This window comes from Pangasianodon hypophthalmus, chromosome 6, assembly GCF_027358585.1.
Source record: "Pangasianodon hypophthalmus isolate fPanHyp1 chromosome 6, fPanHyp1.pri, whole genome shotgun sequence".
NCBI classification, from domain to species: domain Eukaryota; kingdom Metazoa; phylum Chordata; class Actinopteri; order Siluriformes; family Pangasiidae; genus Pangasianodon; species Pangasianodon hypophthalmus.
In genome coordinates, this window is record NC_069715.1 from 20924698 (window position 1) to 20941503 (window position 16806).

General features: G+C 38.5%; 1 protein-coding gene across 2 annotated transcripts in view; it reads left to right on the forward strand.

The window, feature by feature from the left end:
* sphkap (SPHK1 interactor, AKAP domain containing) overlaps nt 1-16781 on the forward strand; it is a 105778-nt gene extending 88997 nt beyond the window's left edge. For both annotated transcript variants that reach the window (XM_053235010.1, XM_026913988.3), the window contains 8 exons: nt 1314-1451; nt 2010-2262; nt 5692-8818; nt 10374-10541; nt 13677-13760; nt 13945-13988; nt 15184-15368; nt 15729-16781. In XM_053235010.1, the coding sequence (XP_053090985.1) occupies nt 1314-1451; nt 2010-2262; nt 5692-8818; nt 10374-10541; nt 13677-13760; nt 13945-13988; nt 15184-15368; nt 15729-15872 (4143 nt within the window). In that variant the 3' untranslated portion in view covers nt 15873-16781. The remainder of the gene's footprint in view (nt 1-1313; nt 1452-2009; nt 2263-5691; nt 8819-10373; nt 10542-13676; nt 13761-13944; nt 13989-15183; nt 15369-15728) is intronic.
* Nucleotides 16782-16806: the final 25 nt, after the last annotated feature.

Consider the following 16806-nt stretch of genomic DNA (forward strand, 5'->3'; position numbering starts at 1 on the left):
GTGTGTCAGAAAAACAGCAAGGAGTGAGAATGTAAGCGAGGACGTTTTGACGTTTTGTGTAAAATCTGTCAAACAGGCACGGCCTTATAAATAAATTAGTTGGAAGAGTAGTTTTAAAGGGGATTGCTTTTTAATCTTGCTTGTGTAAATATGTAAAGGCAAAGATGTTTTTTTTACAGCATTACATTAGGCTCTATATTTCTGCTACATTTTTCTGTGGCTTTATATCAAATTGTGTGCTCTACATGTACTACTAGGTGGTGTATGCAGGTTTCATATATATATATATATATATATATATATATATATATATATATATATATATATATATATATATATATATATATATATAATTTCAGTTAATATAATGTAATAATCTCCCACAGAATACTGACACCCTTTTAAATACATTATTATTATTATTATTTTGTTATTATTATTTTGCATCATTGTAATAATTATTGTTAACATGTTCATGCTAAGAAGTGGGTGATTGGATACGAGAGTCCAAGAGGGAGCGTGTGTGAGGTTTTGGGTTGTTTAGTTTGGGAGGGTTGGGGTGTGTATGGTGGCGTCTGGCCCAAACAGTATTTACTCTGCCAAATTTGGCCCCAGTTCAAATCTAATTGATGACCATGTTCTAGTTTTTACTTGATCTCTCTTCCTTTCTTATAAATTATTTCTCTCAGTATTTTTTCTTCCCGTGTCTCTTTCATTTTCTTTTTTTATTCTGCTTTTTAGTCTCAGATTTTTTTTTTACTTTATCACATCCTTTTCTCTCTCTCTTCCTTTTTAATTCCATCTCATTTTCATTCACTCTCAGTGTAATTGAGTTTAATCTCTAATGTTTCACTTGACTGCCGATGTTAATATCAGTTAATATTTCAGTAATGTGACTCTTTCCATTTAAATAAACTGAATGAATATCAGTACATTCAAATTCTTACCAATCAACAGCTTCACTTAAACTCACACTCAGTGAGACACTAATGCACACCTTCCTTATTTCTTTCTCTCATATCTCTGCGATGCTTTTGGCCATGATTTAGTCAGTTCCGTAAAATTATATATATATATATATATATATATATGTATGTGTGTGTGTGTGTGTGTGTGTGTGTGTATATATATATATACATATATATATATATATATATATATATATAATGCACTGGGCGTCATCATAGAAACGTAAAAAAAAACTGTTTATAATGGTTGAACCATTTTGAATGAATTCAGGGTTCCTTGCTGTCAGTGCAATGGACACTTAATATGCCTGTATTTTAATATAATTATTGTTGTTATTATTATAGAAGCTGGCATCTGTGTCTCCTGATCTGCCACGACTGGTTGAGGCTCTTGGTTCTCGGCCACTCAAAGAACATGAAATTCTGCTGCTGAATGGCCTGGAGTCACCTGATACTTGCCCACATGACCTCACCCACTCACATGTGAGTACCCTGGAAGTTCTTACTGGAAATTTATTCTAGTAAGTAATGAAATAGTGTGTGCATTCTGATGCAATGTTTCACCTCTGCTGCACTCTGATTAGGTATTAGGCTATTAAGCTATTAAATTATTGTGTAGGCCTACCTAATGTAATAAACGAGCAGTTGATATATGAGAGTTTATGTGCAACAGAGTCACATTTTCATCATTTAAATGTAGACTATCTAACTATAAACAATGGATATAAATAAAAAAAATTGACAGAACTTCCACAACGTCACTAAAATGATTTGCCCTTGCCTGGAGTAAAGGATGAAGCTTTTGCCAAATAGCTAATTATTATTAACTAACAAATAATCAAGATCATAATATTTGTCAAGCATTTGGGACAGAGGCATAAAATGGCTGATATTCTAAATAGAATGTTTTAGTAAGAAAACCAACAAAGCATGACTTCTAGCATTTCAGACAGAGCCTGTGCCATTTTGATGCCACAGCATTTAGCTTCAAAGCATTTAGCTCTGTGTGTTTGTGTGTCTGTGTGCACATGTGAATTACAGAGCCAGAGAGCAGCTGATGTGTGTGTGGTTCAGAGTGCCAGTGGGTGTCGCCCAGTTAAGTCAGACAGCCTCGTCCTTCAGATCAACAAGTTCCTGATTGGTCTACAGTCTGGGCAGGAGAGGCAGCGGCATGTTCGATTGGCCAGTCAACGTATCTGTGATGATGACACCAATCGTTCTGTTTCATCCATAGAAGAGGATTTCCTCACAGCCTCTGAACATCTGGGGGAAGAAAGTGAGGATGACAAAAATGGTGAATAACACATCTATCTATCCATCCATCCATCCATCCATCCATCCATCCATCCACAATCAGGTCCATAAGTATTTGAACAGTGACACAGTGACAGGCAATTTTTGCATCCAATGGAGGGACTCTGTAAAAAATGGCTGTAATTCCTAAATGGTTAAACCCCTTGAATTAAAGCTGAAAGTCTACACTTCAATCACATTTTGATTGCTTCATTTCAAATTCATTGTGGTGGTGTACAGAGGCAAAATTATGAAAATTGTCACTGTCCATTGTGTTCTCTTCATCCATCCATCCATCTGTCCACATATCTGCACATCTTTCTATCCACCCATCCAGTACCTGTCACTGTCTACATCAAATTTACACTGCCTGATAAAAAAGAGCCAAACTCGGACCTACATTTTAAACTGAATGTACCTCTATGAAATCCCATTCAGGGTGTATTCCCACTTCACCCCCAGTGTTCCCATGATAGGCTCCAGATGCATTGCTACCCTAACCCGAATGAACCAACATCTGTCAATCCACTGAGTCTAGCTATACATCCATCTGTTCATCCATCTGTCTGGCTTTCCACCTTCTGTCCATTCATCTCTATATTTATCTACAGTTGTGGTCGTAAGTTTACATACGCCTTGCAGAAGCTGCAAAATGTTAATAATTAAAAAAATAAATAAAAGGGATTATAAAATTGGCATTTTGTTTTTTATTTAGTACTGCCCTGAATAAGTGATTTCATATGTTTACATATAGTCCACAAGACAAAATAATAACTGAATTTACACAAATGAACCAGTTCAAAAATTTAAATTTTTTTTTCAACTGGTTACACCCAGTAAAAAAAAAACAAACAAAATTTCTATGATCCCTCTTTTTTTTAATTATTAACATTTTGCATATTCTGAAAGGCGTGTGTAAAAATGACCACAACTGTATCTATCATTTATCTATAATAAGTCTATTAATCCATCCATCCACATACAGTTGTATGCAACAGTTTGGGCATCTCTGTCTGCCAAAGGGTGTTTTACTACGTACTGATTTAGAAGGATGTCCAAACTTTTGCACATGCCACAATTAATATTTATTCTATTCTTCAAGTTCATCAAATATAAAGTAATTGTGCATTCTAATTTTCAGAAAAAATTTTTAAAATAGTTTGATGCACAGGTTGTATTTACTTCTTTCAACAAGATACGTAATTTGACTAGGGGTGCCCAAACTTTGTATACAACTGTATCCGCCTGTTTTTGGGTTGTCTGTCCATCCATCTGAGATTCTCGTTAATGTGATTTCTCAAGAATGAGTGGTTGAATGTTTGTCAGCTTTATATGGAATTAGAACAGGGTCAAGGTCACAGCAAGGTCGAATGTCTGAAAAGACTAGACTTGTTTGCCGGTGCAGGCATCCCCATCAATAACATTGGTGTCAAGTTCTATATGTTTATCCATAAACCGTGGAATTTTTGAAAATTTTTGGAATAGTTAATCTCATCTCGTTCTCTTTAAAACATTAGTGAAAATGTGCTTCCATCTATCCATCCATTCTTCTATCTGTTTTTCCATTCAATCTTTTCTCTATTTTAAATCACACTACAGACAGCTTTACACCTGTCTGATCATATTTCCAATGCAGTGCATGCCTTATTAACAACCTTACATTTATATTATATTATATTATATTATATTATATTATATTATATTATATTATTGTATAATCTTTATGCAGACACTTTTATCCAAAGCAAGTTACAGTTGAGGCACAATATAATCTAAGCTTTAAGTTGTTTCTGGAGCCAGTAATGCAAGTGCTGCAGAACGACACAATTATACTGTCATTACTTGTGCTGGACATAAGCCCAAAACCATTTCTTTATACTATCAACACACTTCTTCAGCCTCTCCCCTGCTGATCCTCCCAGATCCACGCTGCAATGTGATGCTTTTGACTTTTTTTAGCCAAAAAAAAAAAAATCAGCAAAACATATTAGTAGTTCCCACTCGTTCCCCTTGACACTTGCTGCCAGTGAAATCACTAAACTCTGCCGGCTTTTCAGAGCCTGCTTTCATCTTGGAGCTTATAGTCAAATCTAATTCATCTACATACCAGCTTGATTCTACTCATCACTTTCAGGTCATCTCAGCACCTAAATATCACTTTATTAACACCTCACTTTTGTCTGATTCTATTCCTACTACTCTGATTCACTGCTATCACAATTCTTGAAGAACTTAGCCTTAATCTTCCATCTTAATACATTGTTGACCTTTCTAACCTTGCTATCATAGCCAAATTGTTGGAATTGTTGGCTTGTATCTTTTCAAGTACAAACTTTCATAATCAATAACAGTCATTTCTAATTACTTTCTAATTACATCTCTAATTACAGTCTAGGTTTTATACACTGCAGTGTGTGGCATTATTGAGAACACCTTTTAGTGCCTAAGCACAAATCAGTCAACAATGCAGTTCCAAAGATGTTCCTCAAGAATCACTGTTGTGCCAATGATACACAAAAGCTACAACTACCCTAAAATTATTATATTAATAAAATTATTATATTTGAAAACTGCATTTTTTTTCTATCAAATTCAGAAAATACAGAAGTTTTACCCATTGGACCAAAATGACTAGTAACAAAGACCTCTGATATTGTCTTAATAGACCAGTACACTAGGAAGCGGCTTGTAACAGAATAGGTCAATAGGTAGAAACACATCCAGCACTCAGCACCCACTCCAGCAACAAGTAAACAGGACTCTTAGACACACAAGTAGAAGCATAGAAAAAAAACAGCATAAAGACCAACCAGAAAATAGAAACATCAGTAGAAAATGATAATTATAATAAGAAAATAGTATTAAAGATTGAGGGATAGTGAGTTCCACAGAAGCTGAGGGTCAATGCAATGAGATCACACTCCGCCCAGCAGCCACAAGGTAAGACTAATCTATAATTAAACTCTCATGAGGAATAAGACAGAGCAGTGTGTGAAGGTTAGGCTCACCTTGGAGCCAATGCAGTATTTATTATAAGATACAAAGGTCTTAATTGGAGGCTTGTTTATAAGACAAGTGAAGAAGAAGTAAAAGGCAGTGATGAAGTTTAATGATACATCACTCATGACTGAGAAGCTACTACTGTCATCACAGGTAGAGACTGCAGTGAGTCTGTAATGATACTAAACATATAGCTATTTTTTGCTTGTGCTGTCTCTTGTCTTTCCTATTGGTCACATTATTCTTCTTGTTAACATACAGAATTACACCTAATTTGGCCTGGATATATAGGGGAAGTTGTTTTATTGAAGTCTTTATACATAACATGGTTATAATCCTTAGTGTACAAATCCATGCTCAAACTCATATACTCATATTGTTCATCTCTGTCCAAAATGACTGTGATGTAAAAACAATTTTATCTCTATAGATGCAGATGGTGGAGTTTTAGTAGAATCAACCAAGATGCTGAAGACAGACCTAACTAAGAAGAAGAACATGGTGGAAAGAGAAGACAGTGAAGACTCAGATACCCTTTGTGCTTCCTGCAAATCCCACAAAGTTTCCAGAACTTCCAACAGACGTGACAATATCACTCCTAAAAATAGCAAACAAACCAACAAAGAGTCAAATTACGCCTCCAGTCTTGCTGAATCCGTTATGCAGGATGCTTTTATCTACCTTTCTCAAGACGAGTCATCCTTTTCCACAGAGGCAGCAGTGTCTATCTGCACCTCTCCAAAAAAACCAAGTGATGAGCCCACTAGAACAAGAACACACTCCTTTGAACTTCCAAAAATTGTGATAGTACAGAGTCCTGATAACTGCGATGAGCCATCTGAATGGCCCGGAACACAATCCTTTGGTGCACCTGAAAACCAGGACATACAAGAGACAGGAACTCAGCCTCACTTGCATCACAGCTCTCCAATTAGGCACACAGCTAAACCTGTGGAGATAGCTTTAGCATGTGCTGCTAGCATCATTGGCACAATCAGCAACCCACAGGTCACAAAGCAACTAGTGCTAGAATCGGGAAATGATGAGGAGGAGAAAGATGAAGAACAGTGCAGAGAGACGGAGCAAAGAGACTATTTATTACCTTCTACAATATGTGCCATGTCCCAACTAGCAGGAGCAGTAGATTCAGTAGGTGTAACTGAAGATTCATGTGAATTGTCTGCAACATCAGTGGGACTGCTATCAGCAGCTCAAGCATCCACAGCCATTACGTTACACTGCAATGTGGCAGAAGGATCTAGTATGGACACATTTAGATCCACCGTGGCTGAGATTCTCTTGAAAGAAGCTTTAGAAGTCCTCATCCACAAACAGAGCTACACAAGCATAGCAAACTTCTTGGAGACCACACATAACAAGATTGTGGATGGCATCATGCATCCAAGAAGGTCCTATCAGAACCATGATGATTTTACCCAAGAGTTGGCAGAGAGCATGTTTAAATATGCATTGGAGAAAGCAGTAAAAAGAAAAGAGCTCAAAGGGAAGGATGCCCCCAACATCCACTGCTTCCTCATGGAGAGTGTGAACAGCTTGCTCTTTGATGTTCTTTGTGCCACATCAAGAAAGTTTGGTGACATTTCAAAATGTACCCCAGAGTTATCAGTTAAGAAAAAGAGTGAAGTCAGTGCAAAAGAAAACGAGGCCACCACCAAGCCTGGAGGAGAAGCAATAAGCCAACTACAGCATTTGACTGAACTCCAACAGCCTGAAAATACCAATGAGGTAGAAAAGCTCTCTTTACTTGCAGGAAAAAAGGAAAAAGAGCACCAAGGCATTGAAGCAGAGAAAGAGAATGAATTACATGTGAATGAGCCCACCAAACATACTCAAAGCAGAACTACTGCTGCTACAATCAGGGAAGCTGAAGTCAGGCAACAGATTTTCTCTTCGTCTACAGGAAATCTGGTGGTGTCTAAAATGAATCAAGGTGAGTCCAAGACTCCTGTTGCGTGTTTTGCTGAAGACTTGGCAACCACTGTGGTCTCTATGGCTACAGAGCTGGCAGCAATATGTCTGGAAAATTCGAGTGGCAAGCAACCCTGGTTTTGTGCCCTGAAGGCAGGATCTGAAGGGTCTGAGGGGCTCCTGTTGCCCTGCCGCACAGTTGCACCTTTCAGGAGAAAAGAGACACAAAATGGAGTGGTGCTTGCCAAAAAGCACCGTGCACCTCGCCTCAGTGAGATCAAGCGCAAAACTGAGGAGCAGCCTGAGCTTATGGAGCGACTGGTGAACCGTGTAGTTGATGAGACAGTCAATCTTGATGATCCGGCAATCTCAGACCCTTTCGCACTTTTTGCCTCAGAGGTCACAGCCAGGATAATGAACTGTCCTGAACTGAATGTAGTGGACACATCCAAATCAGGTCAGTCATCTCGCAGCCGGCTGCAATGCGAGAGATGGAGCAGTCGTGGAAAAGCCTCCAGCTATGAAAGTATCCCAGAAGAAGAAGCAGATCCTTCTGGAGCACCCAACACCCTAGATCCAGGAAGCAGACTGGGTCACAACCTGAGCCGGGGAAGCTCAATATCTAAGCAGTCCAGCTGTGAGAGCATTACAGATGAGTTTTCTCGTTTCATGGTGAACCAGATGGAGACAGAAGGCAGAGGGTTTGACCTACTGCTGGACTACTATGCTGGGAAAAATGCTAGCAGCATCCTAGCAGCTGCTGTTCAACAGGTGACAAGCAAGAAAAATGGTCACCTCAATGTTCGGACATCGTCTTGCCTGTCCAAACAGTCCAGCACAGAAAGTATTACTGAGGAATTTTATCGCTACATGCTCAAAGATATGGACAAGGAGAATAAAGATTATGGGATTGCTAAGACGAAAGATTGGAGCAACAGCCTTTTGCCTCCACCCTCCAGAACCCCCTTCTGTATCCGTCAATCATCTGTTCCGGACAGACGATCATCTGACTCAAGGCTAACTGTAAACTCTCCCATTAAGGCCAACTCATTTGATGGATTTGCCCGAAATGTGCATGGTGACTTTCTCAACATTTATCCATCCAACTCTGTGTCATCCACAGGATTATGTAAATCTGATTCCTGTTTGTACCAGCGTGGCCAGACAGACCATATTACAGACATGCTCATCCATGAGACCTGGGCCAGCTCTATTGAGTCTCTGATGCGTAAAAACAAAATTATAGCCGAACCCTCAGAGGACAGCACAGAGCAGGACTCCTCCGAATCTCAACCACATGTCCAACTCTTTGCTAATCGACTAGCCACAGACATTGTTGAGAGCGGCAAGTCACTTCTTGGATGCCAACAGGAAGTCATGGCTAGTCATGCTTCAGTTGGTGAGAGGAGGCGGGGTTTCATGCAGTCCTGCTCAGGAATTGGCCAAAGCTGGTCCCAACAAGAGAATGCAAATCGTGGACAGAGGGAGGTTCCTCTGATCCACATTGAACCAGATCAAAAGGATGAAGGGTCTGAAGACATGGAGCGTAATAGTCACTTCCTCAGAGATTCAAACACCAATGTTCAACCTCAAAGTAGCAGCGAAAAAGCAATGTCAATCCAGAACAGGTATGTCAAAAAAGAAAACACAAAGACACTTTTCAAGGGTCTTGCTCCCAATCAGACAATTTCATGAGCAACCGATGAGCTTCTCACAGAGCTTTTAAATTGCAGAAGCCCAAACACAAAGGTAGCATTTCAGTCTAGCAATGCAGCTTTGATCTGCCGGACAGAGACGAAGAGAAAGAGGAAGCAACAGAGTGAGATTTTCTTAAGAATAAAATTGCTGACCATTTCCTTTACTACCACATTATTGATCCATTGTCTCCAGTGGCTTGGAACTTGCATAATGAATAGTGATAAGCAGCACACAAAAACATACACTGTGACGAGGACACATTATTTAAATGCAGTCTTATTATTTGTTATATTATTCATACATAAGATGCGGGCTGTAACAGTTATATGTATTTAAATTATTGTAATCACAAAAAATATTACTGTGATATCTTGGTATTACCTTTTTTGGTGATGGTTGTGGGGGGAGGTGATGTACAGAACCTGTTAAACCAAAGATTATGTCAACATTAAATTGACAACCAAGAGTTTGGCAGTATTATGGGTACAGTGACAGCCCTGCATTAGACTATTTATAGTCCTAGCTCTTTCATAGACTTTATGACTGAATCTGTTATATTACAGCAGTATACTTGCTCACACAGAAGTCCAACCCTGCATTACAACATGTGCCCCCTTGTTGATTTCCACTTTTTCGATTTCTTCTTTGTTGAATTCAAACCTCACAATAGTTGTTTTCTCTAAGTCATCAGGTTAAGTGAAATTCCATAAATGACTATTAAATGAAGGACTGCATCAACATCACTATAAAAAAAAAACTATAGGAAGTTAAAAGCATTGGTATATTGTTCAATTTTCTTCATGGAAAAAAAAATCGAATATAATTTCATACATAAATAATAAATATAATATTTAATATTAAAATATAATATTAAATATTTAGTCTCCTAAGAAAATATCATGTTATATGGCCAAAGGTTTGTGGACACCTGACCATCATACCCATGTGTGGCTCTTCCCCAAACTGTTGCCACAAAGTTGGAAGTACAGAATTGTATACAATGTCTTTGTATGCTGTACCCCACAGAACAGCTTTGGGATGAACTGGAACACCAACTACACCACAGGCCTCCCTGCCCATAATCAGTGCCTGACCTCACTATTGGTCTTGTGACTGAATGGGCAAATCCCTGAGCAGCCACACTCCAAAATCTAGTGGAAAGCCTTCCCGGACTAAATTTGGAATAAGATGTTCAAAAAGCACATATGGGTCTGATGGTCAGGTGTCAACAAAATTTGGTCATATGCTGTAGGTAGATATCATATATTACTTGATAAATTGATTGTGCCTCAACAGCATTGTTTTTGCTTCAACTATATTGTTATTTCTGCTGAATAATATGCTTCCCAGATAAGTGGTCACTTGTTAGGGACAGTCATTAAAGGAAAATTCGCAATAGCTGCACAACTGGCAGTAGCAACGATAGTGACTGTGATTTTTGCCATGTAACACATTGTGGTTTTACTATCTATTCTTTCCTACCAGGGACAACAGCAACAGGACAACCACAGCACCCTCTACTTGTGTAGAAGGGGCATGTCGCTCTCTTAGCACTAGCAGTGAGGAAAGTGGCTCAGGCGGTTGGGCTCAAGTTGCCCCTGATGAAGATCCACAAGAGGAAACCACTTGTAGTTTTATTCATCTAAGCGAAGGGTCAGTGTTTCAGTATCCCTTCATGCTTTTTAAGCCTTTAAAGCTGCTTGCACTAAATGCTAATGGTAACCGTGGAGTTTGAGGGCCATTCCAAGGCTCCATTTGGCACTCTGTTGAAACTACATGTGCTAAATGCTAATGCTAACCATAGTGTTGTGTGGTCATTCCAGTGTTGCTCTAATTGGGTCTCTATTAAATCTATGATGTTTAAATGCTGATGCTATCTGTGATGTTGTGAGGCAATTCCAAGCCTGCTTCATTTGGCGCTCCACTAAAGCTATTATAATGCTAATCTTGATGTTGAGCAGTTTGCTCATTTACTCCATCTGGTTTTCCATTATAACAGCATGCACTAAATAGCTAATGATAACCATAGTGTTGAAGAGCTTATCGAGGGCCACTTGATTTCACTCTCATTTAAAGCTACATGTGCTAAATGTTAATGCTAACAATGGTGTTGTGGAGCCATTTAATGACTGCTCCATTTGACTCTCCATTAAAGCTGCATGGGCTAAATGGTGATGCTATCTGTAGTGTTCATGAACCATTTTAAAGCTACTCCATTTGGCTATTAATTAAAACTACAAGCACAAATTGCTATGCTAACTGTGGTGTTCTGGAGCTAGTCATACTATAGCTGTCCCTCAAATGTGTACTTTTTGTATGTTTAGTGCAAGTAAGTTTCATACTGGAAAATTCAGTGAGATTTTATTGCATTCGTAATACCCTAAAGATGTACTAAAACCAACAAAACATGGAATGGAGGCTCCTGGACACTGCACTCTGCTTTATATTGTGAAAGGGAGGAGCCATCGCTATCAGAGCTGGTCTTTTTTTTTTTTAATTTTTAGGCAATGCACAGAGTGTGAATGTCACTGCATGTCACTACTGCTCTTTGAACTACACATTTTGGGTTTTAAAATCAACAACTGCACTTGGAAGCTGTTCAGTGACATGAGGTATCCTGTTGTAATTTGTCCTTTCTGGTGCAATGAAAAAAGTTACGTTACTACCCTAAAAAAATCAGCTATACATACTAAAATAGATAGCATACAATATATAGAATATATTACTTAGTATACTGTGTAGAACATCAGCTGCAACACAGTTTTTTTTCTCTATTTACATTGTGGCTGGCTATTCAATGTGACGTTCTGTTTTCCAGCAACTCTTTGAGACAGTGTCTAGAGTATGTGCACTGTCCCAAATGACTTCATTCTGTTTTCTTGGTTTAAAAAAAGAACTCTTCTATCAAACACTAGTGTCCACATTTCTCAGATCTCAGTTTATATTTATTCATTTCCTCCATCACATCCAATTTTCTAGCAGTAATTTTTTCTTTTAATGCAGTGTAGCTGGAGGCATCAGCTTTTCAGATATTGAAAGCAATAACAAATCATAGATGAAGGGAAAATGCATAAAACACATTTTATGTAAGACATAATGGCAGCGGACACACACACACACACACATTTTTTATCCAAATGATTAGCGTTGTGTTGAGTTTTGACCCTGTCCCAAATGATGCCCCTAAGTCCACGTCACACTCATTTGGTGCATTAAACTTTACTCATGACAAATGAAACCTTGAGGGTGAGGGTGTAAAAGTGAACAATTCAAACAGTCCACAAGACCACATTCTAGGGTATTTTCTACTTTGTTGATCATGGTGCTTTTGGGAAGGCTTGTTATTCAGTAATACCAAAATTGCCACTCTGTCTAAAAAGAAATTGAATAAATGTATGTAATTAATCTATGATTCAATTGAACTGATTTGTGCCATTGTAATTATTATTTGTGCTGGATTGGCTTTTTTGTCACACGACTATTACCTGAAAACAATGCAATATTTTAAGACTAAAATCAACATACACAGTGCAAATTAATTACATGTTTTATTCAATTTCTTTTCACTAAGGTCACTATCTCAGGGAGTCCCTACAGGTGGTACTACAAGTACAGTGTTGAACCAAGATATGTTTGAACATACCACTGCACCAACAGAGTTTAATGTACACCTCCTGTTGCGTCTCACAACCCACATCAGTGCAGACATGTTATAACTAGAAAAATAGTATATGAGTATGAACAAGAAGAAATTAACAAACCACTTGTTGTTCAAGCAAATTAGGTGTGTGAGGCAAGCACAGTATAGAAATTCCCCCTTTCTCTGATGACTCCAGCCTGAAGTGCTTAATGTAGGAACTCTTTTGACTTTTGTAGATAATTTCATTTGATTTGCCCCATGGTTTTTGCCTCAAAGCAAATTTTAGACAATTAAAAAAAATCCAGATTAATGTGTGAAATCTACTACTAAAATTTCATACTGATGGAATGTTAGTAATTAGCATTCTACCTGCCACCTGTCAGCAGCTTTGCTTAAACTCACACTCAGTGGAACTACACTGAAGAAGGATGTTCCTATATTCCCTCTCTCCTTGCTTCTTTCGTCTCTCTCTCTCTCTCTCTCTCTCTCTCATCACCCCATAACTTCGCTCCATATTACTGACACTTTCAAGCATTTTAGAGCACTTTTAAAAATATTTTTCAAAGTATTTTGTGTGTTTTCCACTGTCACTTTCTACACATCTAGTTTGATTACCGACTGAAGAGTAGATTTGTTTTACAGAGTGAGAGAGAGAGAGAGAGAGTTTTAAGACTTTCAAGATGCCTTTAAGGCATCAGTTTAACTTATGTGCATATATACATATTTTAAAAAAAACCTCAGACCCCCACCCACACCCTCCCAGCCCCCCCAAACAAACCTTCAGTCTTCAATTCTATGTCTTGTTTCATTCTGTATGAAAGTCCATAGGAAAGTCAACATAACTGCTGAGAGAGAGAGCATGAGAGAGATGTGTAAATGTGTGTGGTTTAATCTGATAAGCACCAGGCCAAGCTTTCTACACTCACCACTGCTGCTGTATCATTTCCTTTTTACTTTCATTTCATCCCTTGTTTAGTAATTATTTTTTAAATATTGGTGGGCCATCGGCTCAGGAGGTGGGACCTAAAATCATTTATTTATAAGGAGACATTTATAAAGGATAAGAAAACAGCAAATGCATGGTTTTATGAATCTGATTTGTGCATAAATGTGTGTGTTTCAATATATATGTGGTGTTTGCCTTATAGAAACGGTAACAGTAGTGCATCTAGTCTTGGTGTTGCGGATCTCGAGGGCTTTCCAGAAAGCTCCAGCTCCACGGGGCTAAACAGGTAGACATGTTTATGACATATGACGTATGTATCTCATTGCTTCTGATCAAAACTTATTTTCTAGTCTTTGTCTTTCCTGTATTACATGAGGGACAAAAGTAGTGCATTGAGTTGTGATAGAATTGGAAAACAATTAAGCAGTACTGCTGATGCTGATGGAGACTGTGTGTGTCTGTGTGTGCAGTGAGGAGAGACTGAGGGTACTACAGAGTCAGGAACAAGCAGATGGTGAGTGATGTTTAAACCACACACACTTTTTAAACCACAAACATACACACACTCGGTTACACTGAGGAAGCACTGTAAGTGCTTTAAAGCATTAATTTACTGCAGTAAAGGATTATAAAGAGTTTATGGGCCATTTTCATTCTTAGTAAAGCCTCTGATCCACACTATAAATGAAATGGCATACTTTTATATTGCATACTGCATCAGTACAAACTTTATAGTGCATACTGTTCCTCATTTTGGTATACTGTGTATTATATTAAAGTCATTTATGTGTCTGTCTTTCTAGAAATAATATAGAGTATAGAGTAGTCTACACAGAATGTGTATATTTCATCCAATATTTTCATATATTTTCAATTCTCACTAAAAGTGGAACAGTACTATACTTTTTTATTCAACTTCAGTAACCACTTTATCCTGATCAGGGTCATGTTGGATCCGTAGCCTGTAACACTGGTGGGAGAATACTCCCAAATGGGACAGCAGTCCATCGCAGGGCACCAGACACACACAAATGCACACACTCATTCACACCTAGGGGCAATTTAGTGTAGCCAGTCTGCCTCCCTGCATGTTTCTGGACAGTGGGAGGAAACCTGAGAACCCAGAGAAACCCACACGGAAACGGGGAGAACATGAGAAACTCAGCAGAGACAGTAACCAGAGCTCAGGATCAAACCGAGGACCCTGGAGCTGTGAGACAATGCTACCCACTGCTTCATCTCGCTGCCCACTAACCGTTTTTCTTTCATACTGTGCTTTGTTATGAACACGATTCCCCAAACTCTGCTCCATAATTCTTTAAAATGGTCTTCTTCTTGAGCAGCAGCAGCAATGATTGCAGAAAGCTGCTCAGAGTCAATTTCTGAAAAAAAAAAAAATGACATGATGAAAAGCTTTGCATTTATTTTAGGTGTAACAGGGTGATTGTGGGATTGGGCACAACTTTGTCAGGGATCACTACAGGAGAATGGTCATGTAGTGTGTGAGCCTCACCCGCACATGACCCTGAAGCATGTGCACCACTACGTGCACATAACAACAACATCTTGTGGGGAAAATGGTTGGTTAGCCAGTGGTGCTTGTTAGGCTTGCCCAGCTAAACTCTCATGTCATCAGATAATTTTCTTCTCCCACTGTCTCTGTCTCCTCTCTTGTCCTCTCTCTCTCTCTCTCTCTCTCTCTCTCTCAGAGGTGACCTCAGGTCTGTCCACAGCAGGAAGTAGTTGTCACAGGGAACTGCAGGTGATGAACTTTGACCTGGAGGTGGAAGGTGTGGATAGAGAGATGCGAGCAACACTGCAGTGGATTGCGGCATCTGAACTTGGTATCCCTGCACTGTACTACAGAAAAACACTCCAGCATACACACACCAAGGTAACCCTTGTGCTTACCTAGAACATGAATCCAATTAATACATTAAATTAAAATAAATTATGAAAAAGGAAGAATTACATTAATCTCTGGCCAAACTTTACTTTTTTGGATAATTTTAGCAACAACTGCGATGTGGATTTTTATTTTTTTTTTATAAAAATGTATACTTTAATTACTTTCACTATAACTCATTTTTTTTGTCTTTTGTTCACTCTTCATTTCTTCTTCTCACTTTCCATTTTTCCTGGCTGTCTTATAATCCTTCCATGTTTTGTTCAGCCTTCACTCTGAGCTAGTTCAGTCATGACCATTTACACTTTTTTAGAGGTTTCAAAACATCAAAACTGTGTTTGTGTGTAGTTTCAGAAAGTGGTGCACCTGGCTGCTCAGAGGTCCTGGTGTGTGGGAGATTTATTCAGTCTTGTGTTGCAGTTTTGCCGGCTTCACAGTGAGGGTGAAGAAGAGCTTGGTCTGTTCGACTGGCTTCTGAAAACACAGCGCTAACACACACGCACACACACACACAAGCACACACCCACACGCACACACATTGTGGTAGTGGCCTGTTCTGAAGAGCCCTAAATCTGTAATCACTGTGTATGTCCCACACTGGGGTCTGAAAGTCTAAACTCTCTCTCTCTCTCTCTCTCTCTGATTCCCATTCTCTCTCTATCTCTCCTGCTTCCTGTTTCTCTAACTCTTTTTCTCTTTCTGTTTGTCAAGGGGTTTTTACACGGTTTCACTCCTTCTCCATAACACTGAATTATGAGGTCAGCTTAGCCATGCCCTCTGCTTCACAGACACTCTGTGATTGGAGGATTTATTTCCCCTTTAATTATCCACTTGTTGTCTTTTTTGGCACAGCCAATTAAATCTGCAAAAGATGATCAATCCCACACTCTGGTAGGCAGGATAGATATAAAAACCAGCCATTTTGTAGCCTGAAATTTATAAATGTATTTCAAATGGTGTTTTGTTCAAAGATATAAAATCTATGTGGATATGAAATGAAATATTAAATATGACAGATTATCAAGTGTATATAATAATTTGAGTACAGCACTCCAGAGAATAGGGAAGGATTTTGCTTCAATTATACTTTTACAAACACATCTGCTCGTTCTGTGGTACATTTAGAGGTGTGTTACAGTATGTTGTGAGTAAAATGATTTATTTTAGTTAGGTGTAAATAGGGAAGTTTGCAGAAGTGATTTACAGTAATAGTGCGTGAGTACGGTTTTATTTGTCATGTAAAAATCTGTATATGTGAAATTCTGTGTGAAATTTAATTCCATAATAACAGTAGTGTTCTGAATGTCAGCACGGAAAGCACAAAGGCATCCAATCTGTGACTGTATATCTGAATGTATTTAGCTTTTCAAAATCAATAAAATTGTATGTAGGATTATTTCAGTAATGGTCCTTTATTTGAAGATTT